Source organism: Rattus norvegicus, chromosome 4, assembly GCF_036323735.1.
Source record: "Rattus norvegicus strain BN/NHsdMcwi chromosome 4, GRCr8, whole genome shotgun sequence".
NCBI classification, from domain to species: Eukaryota; Metazoa; Chordata; class Mammalia; order Rodentia; family Muridae; genus Rattus; species Rattus norvegicus.
The window spans coordinates 31,396,974-31,419,532 of NC_086022.1; the positions used below are offsets into that span (position 1 = coordinate 31,396,974).

Genomic DNA, 22,559 nt, shown 5'->3' on the forward strand with positions numbered 1-22,559 from the left:
GTGTGTGTATGTGTGTTCACATGTATCTGCTAAATACATTCAGTGCTGACGGCAGTGGTGTCCTAAAGAAAGGTCAGTAGACCCATGAGCTGCTTCTGGCATTGTCCTGAGTCCTCTTAGGCCCTGAGTGCATGCTGGCATATGATTAGTATCTATGGGGCTTCTCCTAATGCAGCCTTTGCTGTTAGCAGACAGAAACACCCTGTAGTTTTCCTTCCACTGTGCCACTGCTGGTCTCTAGTGCTGGCAAAGTGAGTGGATCCCTAAAGAGCTTCCAAGAGGGTCAGGGCATACCCAGAGCTGCTTCAGACATCAGTTAAGGGTTTGGGAGACTTGAGCTCTAGAAGCAAAGCCATGGGCGGGCCTAATTTGTGAATTGCAAATTGAAAGTTAGAGGTTAATAATTCCTAATACAGACAGAGTGTTGGTCATCGTTGGGACACAATATCTACATCAACTACACAGAACATAAGTTCTGGTTTGCTTATTTTTGAGGAACTCCTAATTTATATGTTAAAAACATTTCAGACACAAAACTGATCTGTTATGTTTGTCTCAGTTCATAAAATAATGTCATACTCTTTTTTGTGAAAATAATTTTTTAATAAGACAGTAAAAAAGTTAAATAAATTAGAGTGGAGGCAACACTACTGGCCAGGCATTCCTATTAATTATTATTCTGTAGACTTTAGAGGTTTTATGACTCTACTGTACTTATACAACCCTGGAGATGCCCACAGTGAGGCTGGAAGGAAAGTCTCAGGTGTGTGTTTCTCCATGATTAGAACTGTGTCTGACATCAGTAAACATTCAGTAAGTGCACATTATTGCTTTTATTCATATTAGATGTTCTGAGCAACATAGTAAATCTGAAAATTAAGAGATGTAACAATTGGGGGCTGGGGATTTAGCTCAGTGGTAGAGCGCTTACCTAGGAAGCGCAAGGCCCTGGGTTCGGTCCCCAGCTCCGAAAAAAAAGAACCAAAAAAAAAAAGAAAAGAGATGTAACAATTGGAAAGTGAAACAGTCTGCTTCTTCCACATCTCACATGTATTATAATGAAAGGCAAAGGGTGTTCCTATCCCTTTGCCTTTTATAGTCTAGTACAGACACTACCTAGAGATAGAGTGTACACAGATACGTTAGGGTGCTCATGGCAGTTTGTACATGCATATGTAGTATCTTCCTAAAGGTATGAGTTTGATTTTCAGCAAATTTGGATTCTACACCTTAATTTCTTTTCATTTACAGTTTAAAGTAGAATGTTATGATAACTTGGTGTTATCTTATTAAGATAGTTCCTTCTCTCCTCCTTATTCTTCTTCTGTTCCTTTTTCTCCCTGATTGTTTTTAGCATTGGTTAACCAGTTGTTCCTTGGCATTTACTATCTATTCTTTTTTTTTTTTTTACAGTGTTGCTTTTACAGAGGAATTATTATAATTAGATTTCTTTTTAAGCAAGCAGTTTAACAAAGACATTTATATAAATTCTTCTTTCGTGTATGAGTGTGTGTCTAGATTTTTAGTTTAGTCAAAATATGTATTTGCAAAAGCGTACCCTGTCCTAAATGTCGTTGCAGCTGAAGGAGGCTGTCCAGACACCACTTTCATCGAAGATGCAGTACACGTTCTTCTAAAAACTCGGCGCATCCTCAAGTGTTCTTATCCATATGGATTTTTCTTAGAACCTAAAAGCACAAAGAAAGAAATTTTTGAACTAATGCAAGTAAGATGCCATTTTTATTGTTTTGACTTTAAGTATGAGTAGTAAAACAGTTTTTTTTATTTTTAAATGGATTTAAATAAAGAAAAATTACCTTTAATGAACTAAAATTTTCTTTGTGTTTAAATTTGTCAGCATGACTTTAAATGAGTTCTGAGCTGTGCAACATTTCTACAGCATTAGTTTATTTCAAACTGGCCAAATATGACCTATTTCTTATTATGTAAAAATGGAAGCTTTATTTAAACTTCAGAGATGAAACACACTATCTTGCATATTTGAACAGAAAGTTCATCTTTTCCATCAAAAAAACAATTCAGAAAACTACATATTTAAAACAAAACCCCTAAGTCAGCCACCAGCCTCACAGCCTCACATTATCACCCCCTAGTTGGAAGCCACCTCCGTTTCCTCCTGTCGGATTTCCATTTTACCTTTTCAAGCTGCCCTCTACCGACTTAGAGTCTACATTTCTTTCAAGGTCATGGTAGCCTTGCTTTGTCTTAGAATCCTTCAGCATTTATACATAGGCTGCATCCCAGCGGCTGTGTGCACAGCTTGTGCAGTGCCCCGAGTGTACTGTACGGTTATGTTTTGTTTTGTTTTCAATCCAGACAGTAACAAATTCCTTCTGAGTGGTGACTTACTCCACTACTGGGTGACTTGTACCCACTGCCTTCTTGAAGTGCCTATCAAACAAATGTTGTCTTCTTGCCTTTAGGATGACTTAAACTATCATCTTTTCATACCCTGAAAAACATGCAAAATAATAAAGCATGTTAAATAGAAAATTATTTCAAAATTTAATTTCTGACCCCAAAAGAATTCGACTTGACTGAGAAAGCAGATGTGCTTTGTGTCTATTTACTAAGCTGTTCAGCTTGTAACTCTTGTTTCTCCTTCTCTTTACAGACAGACCTAGAAATGGTCACTGAAGACCTTGCCCAAAAAGTCAATAGGCCTTATCTTCGTACACCTCGACACAAGATCATCAGGGCGGCATGCCTTGTTCAGCAGAAGAGGCAAGAGTTCTTGGCGTCTGTTGCTCGTGGAGTTGCTCCTGCAGACTCCCCAGATGCTCCCAGGCGCAGGTAAAATCCGTGCACTGCCGGAACCTCACCGGCCTGAGCCTCCGATGGCAGGACTGTTTTATTTAGTTAGCATTCATATTCTCAGAAGTTTCTTAGACCTACAATATGGATAGCTGATAAAGATTTGTTAAATCCTTTCTGATGATTTTTTTCCTAATACAAAAAATTTTTTCAGAATGATTGTTTGTCTGTTACTGTATAACTCTGCAGACTAAATTAGAGGAACCAGAATTCATTATCCAGAGAAATCTGACGTGTCTTTCCAAATTTAATCATGTGGTGACCTGGCAGTGGTACTCATAAACACCTTAGGACATAGAATTTGGTAACTTTACCAACTGTGCTCATATTTGTGTTTTGATATTTAATAGTTGGATCTTTGGGTGTGTGGAGTGTAGCATGGGTGGGCATCCTGTACTTTATGGCTAATGCCCACTTATCAGTGAGTACACACCATATATGTTCTTTTGGGTCTGGGTTACCTCGCTCAAGATGATACTCTTGAGTTGTTTCAAGTCTCTGGATATTGTGTATAAAGCTGCTATGAACATAGTTGAGTGAGAGTCTTGTGGGATGGTGGAGCATCTTTTGGGTATGTGCCCAGGAGTGGTGTAGCGAGGGCAGTGAGCAGGATGTAAAGTGAGTAAATAAAATTTAAAATACGGTTAGATGTGCATTGATTTGGCGTATAAAGTTACAGGCAGATAAGCACCCAAGGACTGTCCCAAGGGTGGAGGGACCTGGTTGTATACTTGCAGTGCTAATAATGAATCAATGAATCAAACAATATGTCTAATTTCTTTGTAGCTTTGCCGGTGGAACATGGGATTGGGAATATTTAGGATTTGCATCACCTGAGGTAATTGTTTTTCTGGGGTTTTGGGTTTTCTTCATGGTTTTTTACTTCATGCAGCCCTGCTTGCATTTGCACCCTAACCTCTTCTAAATCCTCTGAGCTCAATGATGCTATCTCTTCCCTTTGTAGCAACAATGCCTTTGCAGATTAGATCCTGCATGCAGCTCTCTCGTGTATTGGAGTCTACTAGTGCATTCCCCATTAACTGCTATTAACTACTAAATAGAATTTACTCAGATTTACTGCATGAATTTTTGAAACATGTCTTCTAGTTTGTTAATAGAGATTTAAATTCTATTTACTAGAAATGTGTAATTGTAATGTTCTTTTAGTCTAAACACATTAAAAATCTAAATAATGAGTTTCTTGAGATTACTGCCACAACCTGAGGTGAATTGCTTGTCATTGTTTCCCATGGTGCAAAGCCTCACAAGGGTGATGTCTATGTAAAGATGTTCTCTTGCTTTCTACTGTCCTTGAGACTTAACAGACGCTGCCCTGTTTTCATTGATAAACCTTTCTCTTTGGGGAGGAGGGGGTTAGCAGGAGGAGTGAGGGTCCAGACAGGCTTTCTCTGTGGAGCCCTGGCTGTCCTGGAACTCCTGCACAGACCAAGCCAGCCTCTAACACAGAGATCTGCCTGCCTCTGCCTCATCAGCGATGGGAGTCTATGCATGTGCCACCACACCTGACTTGATAAACCTTCTTAAAACATGGGAACTGAAAAACGTTGATTTGCTGAGTAAAGACCCAGAAAAACCTCAGTCTCGCTCACAGCTGTTTTCTCATATTTAAATTGCCATGGCCACTGTTGTATCTGATTTTAAAATAGTTTTAACAATCATTTTAATTTGTTTCCTTTGTGCTTTATAAAATGTTACTTGATGACCCTTTAACTCTTACAAGGGAACACAGTGAAACTTATGCTGGTCTTTGTTACCCATTTGTTTCCTGAAAATGAAAAACCATGAGAGGAGTGACTATCCAGAAATGCCTGCAGCTTGTTTAGAGCTCAGCTGCCGAGGACACTCACAGCCACCTGGAGGCTTTTTAACCCAATCTATACAAGAAACGGTGGCAGGAGTGCATGCTTTAAGAATATAAGGCACTTTAAATACACTAAGGTGTAAGAATGATTAATACACAATAAATGACAGTATATTTATTATAAATTAATTCTTTATAAAACAAATTATTCTTTACTGATCCTAGGCTTACTATTCTAGTATCATATCATTACAGTTTGGGGGATGTAGAAACTTTCCACCTTAAAAAATAAGCTTTATTCATTCAGTCATTAACACAGTTTAGCAAAGAATAAAACCTTTCTCATTCACAGTTGTTTATGTGTCATCTTGCAGTTTTTGACTTAGAGTCCTGACATCTTTGGTCTTATTAACTTATATAACTGCATCTCTTTTTTTAATCTTTATCTTTAATCTCTTTTTGCAGACCAGTCGTTATCCCTCTCTTGGTCCACCCTCAGTCAGTTTCTTCTCCCTTTCTTCCTCCTTCTGTCTCCAAGAGGCTGGCCCTACACACACACACACACACACACACACACACACACACACACACACACACACCCCACACCTCCCCACCCCACCAGGCCTCCCCATTTCCTGGGGCCCAAGTCTCTTGAAGGTTAGGCACCTCTTCTCCCACTGAGGGCAGACCAGGCAGTTTTCTGTTTTATATGTGTCCGGAGCCTTGGACCAGCCTGTGTAACATTACAATTACACATTTCTAATAAATAGAATTTAAATCTCTATTAACAGGTATGTGCCTGGTTGGTGGCTCAGTGTCTGAGAGATCTCGGGGTTCCAGGTTAGTTGAGACTGCTGGTCTTCCTATGGTGTCACTTTCCTCCTCAGCTTCTGCAAACCTTTCCCTCTTTCAGTCACAAGGGTCCCCAACTTCAGTCCATTGGTTTGGTGTAAGTATCTGCATCTGTCTCAGTCAGCTGCTTGTTGGGCCTCTCAGAGGGCAGTCATGCCAGTCTCTCATCTGTAGCATCAGTAGTAGTGTCAGGCCTTGGAGCCTCCCCTTGAGAGGGATCTCAGTTTGGGCTGGTCACTGGACCTCCTTTCCCTCAGGTTCTTCTCCAGTTTTGTCCTTGCAGTTCTTTTAGACAGGAACAATTATAGGTCAAGAGTTTTTGACTGTGGGATGGCAACCCCTTCCCTCCACTTGATGCCCTGTCTCTCTACTAGAGATAGACTTTACAAATTTCCTCTCCACACTGTCATCTAAGGTCACTCCCATTGAGTCTTGAGAGTCTTTCACTTCCTAGGTCTCTGGTACTTTTTAGAGGGATCCCCAACTCCCACCCCTGGGTTTCATATCTCCATTCTTTCTGCTGGCCCTCAGAGCTAATCTCCTGTGCCCCCCCACCCATACCTGATCATGTTCATCTCCCCCACTCAACCCCCGATTGCTTTCTCCTCCCTCCCAAGTGGAATTGAAGCATCCTTACTTGAGCCCTTCAGTTTGTTAACCTTCTTGAGGTCTGTGGACTGTATCCTGGGTATTCTGTACTTTTTTGGCTTAATATCCACTTATTAGTGAGAATATACCATGCATGTCCTTTTGGGTCTGAGTTACCTCATTCAGGATGATATTTTTCTGCCTTTTCTTTTTTGATAACTTTTGGTTGGAAGTCGATTTTATTCGATATTAGAATGGCTACTCCCACTTGTTTCTTGGGACCATTTGCTTGGAAACTTTTTTCCCAGCCTTTTACTCTGAGAAAGTGTCTGTCTTGTTACTGAGGTGCATTTCCTGTATGCAGCAAAATGCTGGGTCCTGTTACATTGTCCAGTCTGTAACATAGTCCTGTTACATAGTCCATTAGTCTATGTCTTTTTATTAGGGAATTGAGTCCACTGATATCAAGAGATATTAAGGAATAGTGATTGTTGTTTCCTGTTACTTTTGTTGTTAGAGGTAGAATTATGTTTGTGTGGCTATGTTCTTTTGGGTTAGTTGAAAAAAAAAAAGATTACTTTCTTGCTTTTTCTAGGGTATAGTTTCCCTCTTTGTGTTGGAGATTTCCATCTATTATCCTTTGTAGGGCTGGATATGTGGAAAGATATTGTGTAAATTTGGTTTTGTCATGGAATATCTTGGTTTCTCCATCTATGGTAATTGAGAGTTTTGCTGGATATAGTAGCCTAGGTTGGCATTTGTGTTCTCTTAGGGTCTTTATGACATCTGTCCAGGATCTTCTGGCTTTCATAGTCTCTGGTGAGAAGAGACCATATAATTCTGATAGGTCTGCCCTTATATGTTACTTGACCTTTTTCCCTTACTGCTTTTAATATTCTTTCTTTGTTTAGTGCATTTGGTGTTTTGACTATCATGTGATGGGAGGAATTTCTTTTCTGGTCCAATCTTTTTGGAGTTCTGTAGACTTCTTGTATGTTTATGGGCATCTCTTTCTTTAGGTTAGGGAAGTTTTCTTCTATCATTTTGTCGAAGATATTTACTGGCCCTTTAAGTTTGGAGTCTTCACTCTCTTCTATATCTATTATCCTTAGGTTTGATCTCCTCATTGTGTCCTGGATTTCCTGGATGTTTTGGGTTAGGAGCATTTTGCATTTTCTTGACCTGTCATACCAATGTTTTCTATGATATCTGCCCCTGAGATTCTCTCTTCTCTCTTGTGTTCTGTTGGTGATGCTTGCATCTATGACTCCTGATCTTTTTCCTAGGTTTTCTATCTCTAGGGTTGTCTCCCTTTGTGGTTTCTTTATTGTTTCTATTTTTATTTTTAGATCCTAGATGGTTTTGTTCAGTTCCTTCACCTGTTTGGTTTTGTTTTCCTGTAATTCCTCTTGTGTTCCCTCTTTAAGGGTTTACCTGTTTACCTGTGTTGTTCTGTATTTCTTTAAGGGAGTTATTTCTGTCCCTCTTAAAGTCGTCTAACATCATCATGAGATGTGATTTTTAAATCAGAATCTTGCTTTTCCAGTGTGCTGGGGTATCCTGGACTTGCTGTGGTGGGAGAACTGGGTTCTGAAGATGCCAAGTGGCTTTGGTTTCTGTTGGTTATGTTCTTGCACTTGCCTCTCGCCATCTGGTTATCTCTGGTGTTAGCTGGTCTTTCTGTCTTTGACAATGGCTTGACCCTCCTGCATTCTCAGGTGTGTCAGCACTCCTGGGGACTAGCTCTCTCCAAATGGGATCCAGGCACAGAGGGCTGTGACTCAGGGACAGCTCTGGGTGCAGACAGAAACAGGAAGGCAGGATGATATTTTTTTAGTTTCCATCCATTTACCTACAAAACTCATGATGTCTTCCTTCTTACTAGCTGAAGAGTATTCCGTCGTGTAAATGAACCACATTTTCTGTGTCCATTCTTCTGTTGTAGGACATCTGGGTTGTTTCCAGCTTCTGGCTGTCACAGACAAGGCTGTGATAGTGGAGCATGTGCCTGTGGTATGATGGGGCATCTTTTGGGAATATGTCCAAGAATGGTTTAGCTGGGTCTTTAGGTAGATCTATTTCCAGTTTTCCGAGGTGCCTCCAGATTGGTTTCCACAGTGGTTGTATCAGTTTGCAATCCCACCAGCAGTTGGGGAATGTTCCTCTTTCTCCACATCCTTATCAACATGTGCTGTCACCTTGTCCCGCGCGCGACTTTTCGCCGGCAAGGAGCACGCGGACATTTAGAAATCCTTACTGTGACCACTTTATTAATCTTAGAAGAGGAAAAAGCCACGCCGCAACAACATGGCGCGCTTATAAAACCCTAGTGTGGCGCACCCACACCTGATTGGTTGTTACCCATGATCTCATAGGGCACGCCCTGGAGTGGGCAAAGACCTGGCACGAAGGCACTCTTGCACATGCGCACAGTTAACTTCCTGAAAGGGGGCCGACTGGCGTGGCAAAGGCTGGCGCCATCTTACAATGGCGGAGTCTATCCTGCCCTACCACGTGGGGCACAGTGGAAGCCAGCGCCATCTAGTGGTGGCGAATGTTATTGCGGTCCTCTACATCACCTGAGTTTTTGATCTTAGCCATTCTGATTGGTGGTGTGAGGCAGAATCTCAGGGTCATTTTGATTTGCATTTTCCTGATCAATAAGGATTTTAAGTGCTTCTTAGCCATTCAAGATTCTTCTGTTGTGAGTTCTCTGTTTAGCTCTATACCCCCCCCCTTTTTTTTTTAATTGGGTTGTTTCATATTTTTAGAAGTTAGTTCCTTGGGTTCTTTATATATTTTGGATATTAGCCTTATATTGGATGTGGGGTTAGTGAAGTTTTTTTTTTTTTTCCCCAATCTGTAGGTTACCAATTTGTCATAGTCACTTTAACAAGGGTAGTTATGCAAAGAGCATAATGTTGAAACAGAGCACCTCCCGTGACAGCATTCCCCGTGCCCTCACAGGGCTCCTCTTGGTTTCTTCTTCTTCTCTTGACCTTACTCTTCTTACACCATCTGAAGCATCCTGTCCCTTCACATGCTCACTTGGAAATCTGGGATTCCTTGGCAATTTTCAGACAATTTTTTGATTAAAAAAAAAAAATCTAAGCTTGTTGCATCCTGTCAGAATCTGCTCAGGGTTTCCTATGGGAATAGTTAGAAATAGACCAGGTTTTCTTTCTCAGATTGCAAATGCATGTATTCTATAGTCAGTAAAGGTTTATGTACTCAGAATAGCTTTGCACTGCAACAGGTCTTCTAGGGGTTAAGCATGTGCTCCTTAAGAATAAGCCTTTCATTGAGGTAAATCCCTCTTCTCTTTTTGTCTGAAAAAATGTGGTGTCTGCACTAATCCTGTGAGCCATGATAATACAAGAGTCTCAAGCATCTGTCTGCAGGAAGAGAGGAAATGATGCCCCAGCTCAGGGAACGTTGAAGAACCTGTTATGCAACAGGGCACTCCACTCATTGACGTCCATCTAAACACAGATGGCTGAAGTTTAAAGAAATCTAAGAATGGACTAGAGCTGGAGCTCAGTGGCAGAGTGTTTGCTTAGGGTTACGGTTAGGCCCCGGGTTCAATTCTAGCCACACAGATAGTTTAAGTCAGGATAGATGGATGAGCAGGTGAACAGACAGGATTAGATTGGTAAAGATAGATTGATTTGACCAGATCAATAACGTGTGAAGGTTCTATTATATATATAAAATGTGATTTCTCTTTACTTCTAGTACTTTCACCATAAGTAACTGGGATAATCATAAACCCAAAAATCATCGTGTTTAGCCCCGGAAGATTCAACAATGACTCTCAAAAGTCTGCTACCGTATATCCTAGCCACTCTCTGACTTTCACTTCCCGTTACTGAAATCTGTAGCAGATACTCTCAGATTATAGCCTTTGGTAGTAAACCTACTCCCACAAATGTAAATCAAGCATGGGGACACCTGTTTTAGTCTGTCTCTTTCCCAGTGTTTTGTAAATGCCCCCTGTATTGCAATACAACTGAGGTCGGGGACTCCATAGTGCATTTGAAAGCTGGTGTGTAGCATGCTTCTTCTCAGCAAGTCTTTGGACCTTGGAGTTGATGTGTAGTAGTCACAAAGACAAGTATGTAACAATGTGTCTGTCATCTGGGTTTTCAGCCATTGCTGTTCCTTTTTCTCCCCACCCCTGTTTTTCTTTAAACACACACACACACACACACACACACACACACACACACACACACCCCAGCCCCAAGAGCCTAACACTTTTAGGAAGATGGTTGTGGCATCAGTCGTCATTTTACATAACAAGACCATGGAAGAACAGTTATTCGCTCTGGAGCTTACAGTTGTCCCTGGTAGAAGCCTCCTAGAAAGTTTGCATTTTGCTTTCTTCCTTTTTTATTTCCTTCGCTTGGCTAAACTTTAAGTTTCCTTTTCTAAAGGAAGTGATTTTCTAGTGTGCATATAAAATCACACTTTCTTTCTCCTAAAGAAAGTGTGTTTTAGTTTTAGTTGCATTTTTACAGTCTGCATGCTCTCCTGTATTTTATAACCTTTGGTTTATGCAGGAATATGCTGAATTTCAGTATCGGAGGAGACACAGACAGCAGCGCCGTCGAGGGGATGTGCACAGCCTGCTCAGTAACCCTACGGACCCCGATGACCCAAGCGAAGGAACTTTCGGTGAGCTCCTGGGCAGCGGTGTCATTTGTCTCTCAATCTCCTGAGTTTATTTTTGAAACTGGCAGTTGTCAGTGTTTGCGAGTTTGCAGTTTGGGCTCACCATGAACGCAGAGACGCCTCCACTGTCTAAGGATAAAGACAGTCAGGGAGTCAATGACTGAGGCACGAATGTCCGAGGGCATTGCGCCCATCTCTGCTGGGTAAATTAAATCAAGGCGTGACCAGCTCTGTCTTGTTTCAAAGTCAGTGTCAAGTTAGGTAATGCATATAAAGCACTGTGAGTGCTCAGAAAGTGGAAGCTGTTAATACCATTATGACATGCTCGGAACATTTTCTCTACATTTAAACACAAGGTAAGCGACATCCTACCAGATTAGAATGCAATGAATAAAAGATTCTTGTGCCCCAAGGGATCAGGGCTTAGCTTTCCCAGAACCAGTCCTAAAAACAGAATTGTTTTAATTCTTTGACTTTAAGTGTTAAATTTTTCATTAAACATGCCTAGATATCAGGATCACTTGATCTGCAGATTGGTTCTTGAGGCTAGTATAGTTCCAGAACTCTTTAATCTTATGACATCTGAAAACACAAACACTGCAGTTCATCCTGACGTAGGAAAAAGGCATGGGCAGTAGATCCTGAGTTAATGGAAGCTGCAGAGACTGCGATTTTGAGATGATCGTACTTGATGTCTGTGGTTGCTTAGCATCACACAACCCTGCTGACAAATGCAGGAAGTGAGGCCAGGAGGCTGTGAAGCTGAGCGCTCCCAGGAACTAAAGGAAAGCCCAGGAGTCTGTGGTGTATGGAGACAACTGATTGTCTGGGTGCCAATTGTTTTCACACAGATCTACCAGATGGGGGCAGCGGCCGCAGGCCTGGTGCATCCGTGGTAAGCTCTGCATCTATGAGTGTGCTGCACAGCTCTTCCCTGCGTGACTACAGCCCTGCCAGTCGCTCTGCAAACCAGGACTCTCTTCAGGTAGTCTCGCTGGCGCTGGGTGCCAGGCTTTTGCTTCTCTGCCCAGTGGTTTCCTTTTTCTTCTTTCTGTGGTGGAAGTTTTGTTTCAATGCTAAGGTACAAAGGAGTTCTTGAATTTCAGATTTATAAGGCAAGGAGAAAATTGTAAGATTTAAATATGTAAAATAACTTGTAGAATTAGAAGTAGTAGTATTACCTGATAAATGGGATTGGATTGAATAATTTTTCCTTTAGTCACATCTTAAAGTGGTTTGACTTTCTGTCACCTCAGGCTCTGAGCTCCCTGGATGAAGATGATCCCAACATACTCCTTGCCATACAGTTGTCATTGCAAGAGTCTGGGCTGGCCATCGATGAAGAAACCAGAGACTTCCTTAGTAACGAAGCATCCCTGGGAGCCATAGGTACATCTTTACCTTCCCGGCTGGACTCTGTACCCCGGAGCACAGATAGTCCTCGGGCTGCGCTGAGCAGCTCCGAGCTGTTGGAGCTTGGTGACAGTCTTATGAGGCTAGGAGCAGACAGTGACCCATTTTCAACAGACACTTTGAGTTCACGCCCTCTCAGTGAGACGAGAAGTGATTTCTGTCCCTCTTCCAGTGACCTTGACTCAGCTGGCCAGGACCCCAGTGCCAATGACAATCTTCTTGGCAATATTATGGCTTGGTTTCATGACATGAACCCTCAGAGTATCGCCCTCATTCCTCCAGCAGCAACCACAGAAACCAGTGCTGAGCCTCCGCTTCCCTGTGTCAGAGATGGGTCTGAAGGTGTGAGGGACACGGAACTGGTGCCACCAGAAGACTCAGTGTCCAAAGATGCTGGTGTTCACGAAGGGGAAAGAACCCAGGTGGAAGAAAATCCTCTGGAAGAGAACATTCTGGCTGGGGAAGAGTTGTCTCAAGCCGACGACAGTAGTAACGAGGCAGTGAGCCGGGGGGACGGGCCAGATGCTGCCAGTCAAACCCCTCAGACCTCAAGCGACTGGCTGGAGCAAGTGCATTCAGTATGAACTGCATACGTGCTCTCCGGGTGAATCACAGTACAGGGTCTGGGAGGTGGAGTATGCTTTAGAGAGACTTTAATGCACTTAATTTGAACTCGGTTATGAACCACTGATGTTGGGATTGAATGCAAAGGAGTTCCCTCAGATGAGAGCTGCAGTGTCGAGTTTAACCTTACAGGGAATTTCTTTCGTGTCTTATCCCCCTTTTTAGTGACAAAAGAGAGCAGGAGAAAACACAATGGAATAAATGGGTTGACGTCCACATTCTGAGAGAACGCAGCGCTCTGTCTAGCCTGGAGTTGGCCGTACTTGGGTTGACCATTTAAATCAAAGCTTACTCCTTAATCCTTAGATGGCTTCCTCTTTTTTATAGAAATGAAGAGTTTTCTTCATTATAGAAGTTGGGCCAGACAGTTGTGACCACCTGTCCTCAGTGTGTGTCTCTCTCGGGGGGCCTTCTTTCCTCCTCTTGTCCAAGCAGTGTGAGCTGAGGTATCTGTGCTGCTTTTAGTGCTGCGTCTACCACAGTGTGAGTGGTTTCCTTTTCACATGAATCAAAGATTCCTTCTCATGTCTCTTCACAGTCCAATTGTGCCAAACTCTTGACTTGTGCGCTGACTGACAGGACGGGTAGGTGTGCTCCAGGGCAGTGTCAGCGCTTGGGAGTAAAAGGTGCCACTCGGTAACAGCGACTGTCCAGAAGTTAATGGGCTTGTGTTGCCATGGAGACTGCATTTAAATAAATGTAGCCTGTAGCTTAAGTAAACTAAAGCTAATGCTGCTGTTAAAACAGTTTATTTTAATATTAAAATACAGTTGATTAGCAACAGCGGTGCTGTATTTAAGAGACACTTTATTGGAAGTGCAATCATAGTTCTTTGTTTTCACAGTTTTACAGTGCATTCTAATTACTAACGGGTGCAATTACTTTTAATGGTGTTTTATAACATAGAAAAACTGGAGTTTTCATGAGTTACAGTAAATCCCACAGTTATTAAAAAATTCAATACAACATCCTACGCAACATGTTACCGTGCCTTTGCCTAACCTAAATGGATAGTTGCCAGTTAAGTAAGTCAGTAATTCAAATCTCAATGTCTTTTCTGAAGTAACTATGCTATGAATTGCGAAGACCTCCATGAAACCACCCATGGCCTTGCCTTTACAGTAACTATGACAACTAAGTGTTCAGTTCGTTTGCATAGATAGCAAATGCTACTGTGTTTGTTCTCTTGCGCAATACTCATCTGCTATTTGATCACTGTTTAGTATCGAAAACTTAACCTCCTAGTTACCAGTGTCCTACTGTGAAGAAATACTGGTCTTAGTTGTACTTAAGATACAGTGTCCAGTGTGTAACTAACTAGAGTACACCGTTGGAATGGCTCTTGTACTTACATTACTAAAGCTAGCATAACATGAGCAACATAAATACAAGGAGCACATCGTCCCCAGAAACCAAAATCTCTATACTAAGTGTGTACAGGGAATCCTAGGCCAAGTAAAAGATCGTCTTCAATATTGATATCCACAATTATCATTTCTCATTACCTCTTTTTCAAACTTTGCTTTTGAAATATTCATGTACTTTGATTTCCTATGGCCAAGAAGACATGGTACTTGAGTATTTAATTGGTAATTGTTCATGGATATCAAGAATCCCAATGTTTTTTTTTCTCCAGTTATCACAACATTGATATGAATCCCTGTTAAAGTTAGTGGGGGTAAATGCTAACTTTGTCTACAGTGTATTACTGTATATTAAACTGAAATAGTCCATTAAAGGATTTTTTTATTTGGATTAAAAATATGAACACCATAAAATCTCTAGACCAGGCTGTAAATTTTCCAGTAGAAAGCGCTTATATCCCTAGAGGCGTCTGGCACAGCCATGGTGAGGAGAGTGGGTACACCCAGTGGATAGGAGGGTGGATTCCGGTGGGGGGAGGGTATGTATGGAGAGGAGGGCTACCTGTGGAGATCCATGTGTGCTGGGCTCCTGTTCCCTTACCTTGTGCAGTGCCTGTTAGGACGTGCTGGGTTCCTGAATGTGAAAAACTGTGGCTATCCAGTTTGTATTTCCTTGGTACATATTTTAAAAACAACACAGTCATTGACTTTCCAATTCAGTAATAAAGTTTGGCAAAGCCTATTTTGTAAACAAGTTAATTTTATAATGTAAAAAAGTTAATCTAACCTTGACTTGTTATTTGCACTTTCATAGTCTATACTTGATACATTCCCACTTTATATACAGTAGGATTCTACAGACCTGTAGATGTTTGGCCAAATGAATGCTGTTAATAATATGTAAAATTCTTTGATTAAACATTTATTACTTAAACTATTTCCATTTTGTCTCATTAAATTATAGACTTCATTTAAAGCTAATTAGGAAGCAAATCTTGCTTCATATTAAATACCCTCCAATATGACAGTATTAATTTGATTCTATTATGTAATTAAATAGTGCCTAATATTTTTACAGTAGCCATTTGCTGAAAATTGTATACCCCAGAGGTAAATTTGATTTCACTATGACAATGTATTAAAATTATGAAATTCGATAAATCTGATTTCATTTGATGACAGTGTATTAAAATTGTGAATTTAGTGCTCATTTTCATTCCTATAGCTTTATGAGGAAAATGTTATGATTTCCTTGGAATCTAGCAGAGAAAAAGTCATAGAACTTGAGGATCTGTCTTGTGAAATTGAGAGGAAGAAGTGTATGCCATGTGAATAAAGTGTCGTGCTTCTCACCACCTCACTCTCTGCCTTCTGGTGAGCACAGCCTTCTACAGCCCACCCTCCGGGCTCACACGTCCAGGCTGCCACTGAGTCTCTCAGCGTCCTGCCTCTTACCTAAGCCCGTGGATCTCAAGCAGCCTCCAGTGTCCACCGCGAGTCCTCCCTTCAGCGTGTGGTGCAGCACCCGTCTCCTCTTCATTCTCATTTTAGTCCTAGATGCCCTCTGCCTGGCCCTTCAGGAACCAAAACCTGACACTTACTGAAGTTCAGTCGTTTTATAACATTTAGTCTGTCTCCAGTGAGTAAACCAGGGTAGGAACTTCGACCCGGGGGATGGGAGTGGGAGTGACCTAGGGAGAGGCTGCTCCTATTTCATCTCAGAGTTGAGCCAGGTCTGTAACTGTTGGGTCTTCTCTTTAGCCTGTTGCCCTGTCAGTTCCTGTAACCTCCTCAGAGCCAGCAGATAAAGTCTCTAGAGAGATGGCAGTGGCTCTCACCTAGACATCTTGTTAGTTATTTTAAGAGAGGAATTTTGTGTTCTCTTTTCCTCAGTATCGGAGATTGAGCCCTGCAACAGTCAGTAAAGAAACACCCAAAGAAAGTCTCTTCTGGCATCCACTCAACTCTGCTTATAACTGAAAAACGTAGTTGACAGCCAAGCTTTTGACGGACTTGTTCTTCAGTCTTTGAAACTAATTTGGCAGAGTTCTTAGTCCGGCTGACTGCATCTCCTAGGCTCTTGTCCAACTGGGTCCTTCATGCACAAGGGCTACCCCGTGTGAGACACCGGCCCATAAACAGGTTAAGAGACAAATACACAAGAGCCAACAGAGCAACACAAAGTAATAGCTGCAAGAAACTCATTTGGACGCCTTGTATGCCTGCACATCTGCGTGTTTGAGACTGCTGTGAAACAGCTTAGCTACCCATTCAGACCTGGACACCACATTACACTGGATTGCCACAGGAACCCCCCACTCGGAACCTTTACCTTCCCCATTACAGAACAAGCCCCAGTATCAGCTACCTGCAGTGTAGCACGAGAATGTCGGGTCACACTGTCCCTCACGGAGGAGGAGACACACCCTGAGTGGGAGAAGAGGCTAGTTGTAGCCCGCTCTCCTGTGGCTCCACAGCCTGCACTGACGGCTACTCTCTGTGGCTCCGGGCTCAGCATCCAGAGAACTTGGCCCCTTGACCTTTCTGTCCTAGACAAGGCTGTCAGGCTCTGTCACCTTCGGTGCCCACTGCCCTGTACTCCTTGTCTCCTAAGTTTTGTCAGTGACTTGCTCATAACCTTCAGGCAGAACTTTTTTGCGTTTGATCCGTGCAAAGCTCTCACTTAGAGATGAGGGTTCTTATTTTGAGTATGAGTGACTTAATATATGACTTGGGGCCAAGCAGCCAGAGCCACACTGCTTTTCGGCTAAAATTGTTGTGTGCCGTAGAAAATGCCCTTTCCTCTGCCTGCCTCCTTGCCAGAGTAATTTCACTTCTTTCTCTAGTAGTCAAGCCTCTAACCCAGTGAATGGTTCTCAACCCTAAAGCTGCAATCCTTAATTTCATACGGTTGTGGGTGTGTGGGCAGACCCACCTGAGACAGTGTCTCAGTTCCTAAGACCATCAGAAATAAAAGTGTTTGCTGGTAGTCTTAGGCAGCCCCTGTGAATCATTTGACACCCCCTCCAAGGGGGCCACAATCCCCAGGTTGAGAACCATTGCCCTAAATGTTAGCTTAACCTGTATTCATTAATAGGTAGGACCACGGGTTTCCTTCACCCCGTACTCTTCATCCCTACCACTTAGGTGAAAACTTCCTCTACTGAACCAGGACTCTGAAACGTCCATGGTCGCATTCTTTGGACTCCTAATTCTTTACTAATTTCTTTTCCAGAAAATCTCCAGTATCATGTTGCCCCTGTCAAAACTCTCGTGTCTAGGACTTCATTTTGTCCTTACATGGTAGTCGCACTGTTGCAGCCTCGGGTGTGCAGGCAAAGGGCTCGCTCAGCCTGCAGGGTACACACTGGCAGCTTTGTGTCAGTCCTCCATGCCTGCAGCCCCACAAGCATAACACACAGGCCCAGATGGCCCCAGCCATAAGCAAGCTCACTGCACTTGAGAAACCTCCACATGAGGATCGTACTAGACTTAGAGCTGACAGTTAGGGCTGTTCTCTATCCTTAAGGTTACCAGTTAGACATATAAGGAGACGGTGCAGGCAAACCACTCTTAGGCCTACAGCCACAGAGAGTAGCCGTCAGTGCGCAGGCTCGAGCTACAGGAAAGCGGGCTACAACTAGCCTCTTCTCCCACTCAGGGTGTGCATCCTCCTCCGTGAGGGACAGTGTGACCTGGCATTCTTGTGCTACACTGCAGGTAGCTGACACTGGAGCTTGTTCTGTAATGGGGAAGGTAAAGGTTCCTAGTGGGTGGGTTCCTGTGGGCGATTCAGTGTAATGTGGCCTCCAGGTCATGGATAATGGAATATGTGTGGTGACCCCACACCACTAGTTTCACAACTGTCAGTCCCCCTTTCTGGAGAGTAACAGGACTTGCCTCCCTGGTGGTCCAACGGAAACAAAACGTAGACCCCTGTAGAAACCCAGTGCTTTAGACAGGATGAGTCAGAACCAGAAGATTTTTCCCAGCCTAACATCTCCACCTGCCAGGTGTAACCTCTGAATACACTGATTTTTTTATGTTGAGAATTTTATAGGTGACTATTGAATTTGTCATTTCTGTCCCACCCTGTCCATCCCCTCCCACGTGTCTCCCTCTCACTCTCCAATTCATGACCTCTTAACTTTTATCCTTAGATGCACATGTTTGTATAATACAATCACTGACTCCATTTAATGTTATCTGTAGGTGTGTTCAGGGCTGATTGCTTGGGACTGGATAACCTGTTGGGGGCTCATTCCTGGAGGAGAGGGATTTTCCCTCTCCCAGCACCCATTAGTTACTTGTAGCTCTCATCTAAGGAAGAAGCCTTGTGAGATTTCGCTTAGCCACATTAGAATGTCAGCTAGAAGTATACTTATTTTTGTTGGTTTATTTCTAATTTTTTATATGCATAAGTGTTTTGACTGCATGTATATATGTGTGTGGATGGATGGATGGATGGATGGATGGATGGATGGATGGATGGAGGTCATGTGTGTTGCCTGGTGCCCACAATTTCCAGAAAGTCAAGAAACAAAAGCCCAGTCTTAGCTGTACCTGCTGCTTTTCTCCTTCCTGGTGAGCATAAACTCCCCATCCAGGCATCTGCTCCAACACGAAGCATTCCTGCCCAAAGTTAGGAATTGTTGAACTGTCTTTACAAACTTAAGGAGAAGATGCATTTGATTATCTGGGTTTACCAATTGTGAGAATTGTGCTCTAGAAGAGAATCTTCTTTTCAGCATCCACAGGGTTCAAGTTGCAGAAAATCAAACCAAAACCCTTGTTATAAGACTGGCTGGATTCCAGCAAGAATTTAAGTCACAGCCTCAGAGGGAGTTAGTGGCTAAAATAAAGATATCAGTTGTTAAAGAATGGGATCCTGTACCTTGGGATGAGGATATGTGGGAGGACCCATTGAGGCTGAGAACTTTGAACCCGCAGATTCTCCAGGGTTTACCTCACCTGAGGAAGTAGTCTCTCCTCCCTCAGCAAATGTACTCCCACCCCAACCCCTGAAATATTGCCTTTGTCTGAGAAAAGCAATCCTTCATTATCTGCTAAACTAGCAGTGACTTTCTCTGAAGGAAATACCAGGCAAGAAAATACGGATGTCCCTCAGGGCCCACCCATAGTTGCCTCTAGACCAGACTTAAGGCTCCCAGAGGGGAGAAGGAAATTATAGTCTACAATAAAGTGGGCTACACTGCAAAAGAGCTCAATGATTGCTAATTCATTCAAGCAGAAATCTAGGGGAATATGAATAGGAATGGGTTGGTGTGGGATAATGGGGGAGAGAACATGAAACTGGATCAGGTTGAGTCACTTGTTCTGGGTCCACTGAGTGGAGGTTCTAGGCTTGCTATGGAAGCTCACACAGTTTTTCTTTTCAATGTCAGAGGTTTGTATGAATGGTTGACAGAAGCATTTATCAAAAGATGGTCTACCGAAGAAGAGCTGGAGATGCCCAATGTCTCTTGGCTTAGTGTTTGTTTAGGGATTTTTAAGGCTCAGGGAAGTTGCCATGTAGTGTGTGTCTGCTGTGTAAAATCTCATCTTCCATGATGGGAAGGCCCAGGAGACATGTCCTTCACTGAGCCTGTAATGGTGACCAACACATTTGCAGAGCCTTGTTAATTGCCTTTTCCACGTGGCAGACCTGAGTTGGAGACCCTGCTGATCAGCTGGACGGTTTAAATGCAGTGAGGTTAACTAGGCCCCAGAGTGGCAGGGGCCAGGTGGCAGCATTGACTCAACAAAGGCGAGATGGCCATAGTTACTGTAATGTGCGGCATAGACAAAGCAATGTTCATAATGGCCTGACTCCAGTGGTTCTTAACCTTCCTAATGCCGCAACCCTTTAATTCATTTCTGGGTAGCATATCTGCAGGCGGGCAGACCCCTGGAGACAGGGGAGCAGTGGCTCAATCTCTAAGACCATTGGACATACTTGTTTTCTGGTGGTCTTAGGGGACTCCTATGCAAAGGTCATCTGACACCCAAAGGGTTTGCAACCCAGAGGTAGAGAACCACTGAACTAACCTGATGGCCAACACAAGGCAAAGTGATTTTTATGGTGGCATGACTTGTGTGGGCCTTTGGTACCAACTAACCAATGGTGATGTTTCCAAGCATGAAAAAGAGACTACTGCATTTTTTTTTAATCTTTTTTTTCCTCAAGCAAAGGAAAGGCTCCATTAGATCATGACAAAAGGGAATCTCAGCCCATGAACCAATGTCCAGACTTGAGCCAGTTTGCAGACCCAGAACTCCTTGAGTGAGGAGACAGGTTTTTCTGAGGAGAGACCTTGATAAAACACCTAAAAGCTTATTGTTAGCCTCTCTCCAGTCCTTCCCTAGAGGGACTTACAGCCTTTTAACAAGGGTAACTGTACACTGGGGAAAAGGAAACAATCAGACTTTCAGGGGTCTGGTTGTGAATTGGCCCTAATTCCATAAGACCCCAAGAAATGTTTTGTCCCTCCAAAAGTATGGGTCATATGGAGGTCAGGTGATAAATGGAGTTTTGGCTAAAGTCTGACTCATATAGGTCCAGTGAGTGTCTAAACTCATCCTGTGGTTATTCCCCTAGTTCCAGTGTGTGTAATTGGGATAAACACACTTAGAAGTTGGCATAGTTTTTACATTTGTTCCCTGACCCATAGGAGGAGGGCTATTATGGCTGGAAAAACTAAATGGGAACCTTTAGAGTTGCCCCTGCTACTCAAAATAGTGAATCAAAAACAGCATCACATCCCTGGAGGAGCTCCAGAAAGTACTGCCCCCATCATGGACTTGAAAGATGCAGGGGTGTGGTTCCCACCACATCTCCCTTTAACTCTCCCATCTGGCCAGTGCAGAAGACAGATATCCATCTGTGGAGAATGACACATGATATCTGAAAATTCAGTCAAGGAGTGACTCCAGTTACAGCAATTATACAAGACGTGGTATCCTTGCTTGAGCAGATTAACACATCTCCTGGTGCATGGTATACAGCCATTGATCTGGCAGGTGCATGGTATACAGCCATTGATCTGGCAAATGCCTTTTTTCTCAGTACCTATCCTTAAAGACTGCTGGGCAGATTTTGCATTTAGTTGGCAAAGCCAGCATTATACCTTTACGGTTAATATACATCCCTCAAGGGACATATTAACTCTTCTGTCCGGTGTTATAGTTTGAAGAGACCTTGTCCATCTCTTCCACAGAATATCACATTGGTTCACTACTTAGATATTATGATGATTGAACCAAGTGAGCAGGAGATAGAAACCACTGTGGCAACCCAGATGAGCATCAGAGGATGGAAAATAAATCCAACCAAAATCCAAGGGGTCTCTAGGGCCCTCTACAGCAGTGAAATTCTTAGGGTTCCAGTGGTGTGGGACATGCAGAGATATTCCTTCGAAGGTGAAAGGTAAGTTATCACACCTGGCCCCTCCCCACATCGAGAGAAGCACAATGTTTAGTTTGGACTCAAAAGTCATAACATTCCTCTCTTGGGTGTGTCACTCCTGCCTTTATGCGAAGTGACCCAGAAAGCTGCTAGTTTTGTGTGGGGCCTGAAACAGAGGGCTGTGCTCTTCCACAGGTCCAGGCTGCTGTGCAGGCTGCTCTACCAGTTGGACCATGTGATCCAGCAGACTCAATGGTGCCTGCGGTGTCAGCGGCAGATAGAGATGCAGTTTGGAGCCTCTGGCAGATGAATTATAAAAGAGACCTTTGGGATTTTGGAGCATCCCTGAAGACAGCTATTCTCCTTTTAAGACTCAGTTCTTAGCCTGCTACTAGTGAGCCTTGGTGGGAACTGAACATCTGACAACGGAACGCTAAGTGACCATGCAACCTGAGCTGGGTGTTTATCTGACCCACTAAATCTATAAAGTAGGCTATGCACAGCAGCAATCTGTTATCAAGTGGAAACGATACATGTGATTGAACCTGAGAAAGTCATGAAGGCACACCAAGTTACGTGAAGAAGTTGCCTAGATGCCTATGGTTTCTACTCCTGTTCCAATGCCATCTGCTGCCAGGCATGTTCCTGTCACCTCTTGAGATGTGCCAACATCAGTTGACTGACAATGTGAAGATTAGTGCCTACTTTACTGATGATTCCATACATTATTCAGGCAGCGTCGGGAGGCGGAAAGATGGAGAATTACAACCCTTTTCTGGGACAACTCTGAAAGATGCCACCACAGTGGGCAGTATGCATGGTCATGCATTTTTGTTTGGAAGGAAAAAATGGCCAGATGTGCAAGTGTTCAGTTTCATGGGCCATGGCCTAATGTACCTACAGGATGTCCAGGGACTTGGAAAAAGCACGATTGGAACATTGATATGAAAGACATCTGGGGAAGAAGTATGTGACTAGATTT

The 22,559-nt window shown here is 43.0% G+C and overlaps 1 protein-coding gene across 6 annotated transcripts in view; it reads left to right on the forward strand.

Moving 5' to 3' along the window:
• Ankib1 (ankyrin repeat and IBR domain containing 1) overlaps positions 1–15,527 on the forward strand; it is a 124,108-nt gene extending 108,581 nt beyond the window's left edge. For 5 of the 6 annotated variants that reach the window (XM_006236049.5, XM_063286386.1, XM_039107955.2 and 2 more), the window contains 6 exons: positions 1,581–1,726; positions 2,636–2,814; positions 3,622–3,673; positions 10,660–10,774; positions 11,623–11,756; positions 12,028–15,106. In XM_006236049.5, the coding sequence (XP_006236111.1) occupies positions 1,581–1,726; positions 2,636–2,814; positions 3,622–3,673; positions 10,660–10,774; positions 11,623–11,756; positions 12,028–12,768 (1,367 nt within the window). In that variant the 3' untranslated portion in view covers positions 12,769–15,106. Of the gene's footprint in view, positions 1–1,580; positions 1,727–2,635; positions 2,815–3,621; positions 3,674–10,659; positions 10,775–11,622; positions 11,757–12,027 lie in introns of all 6 variants that reach the window. The other variant, NM_001134781.1, reaches the window with a different exon arrangement.
• Positions 15,528–22,559: the final 7,032 nt, after the last annotated feature.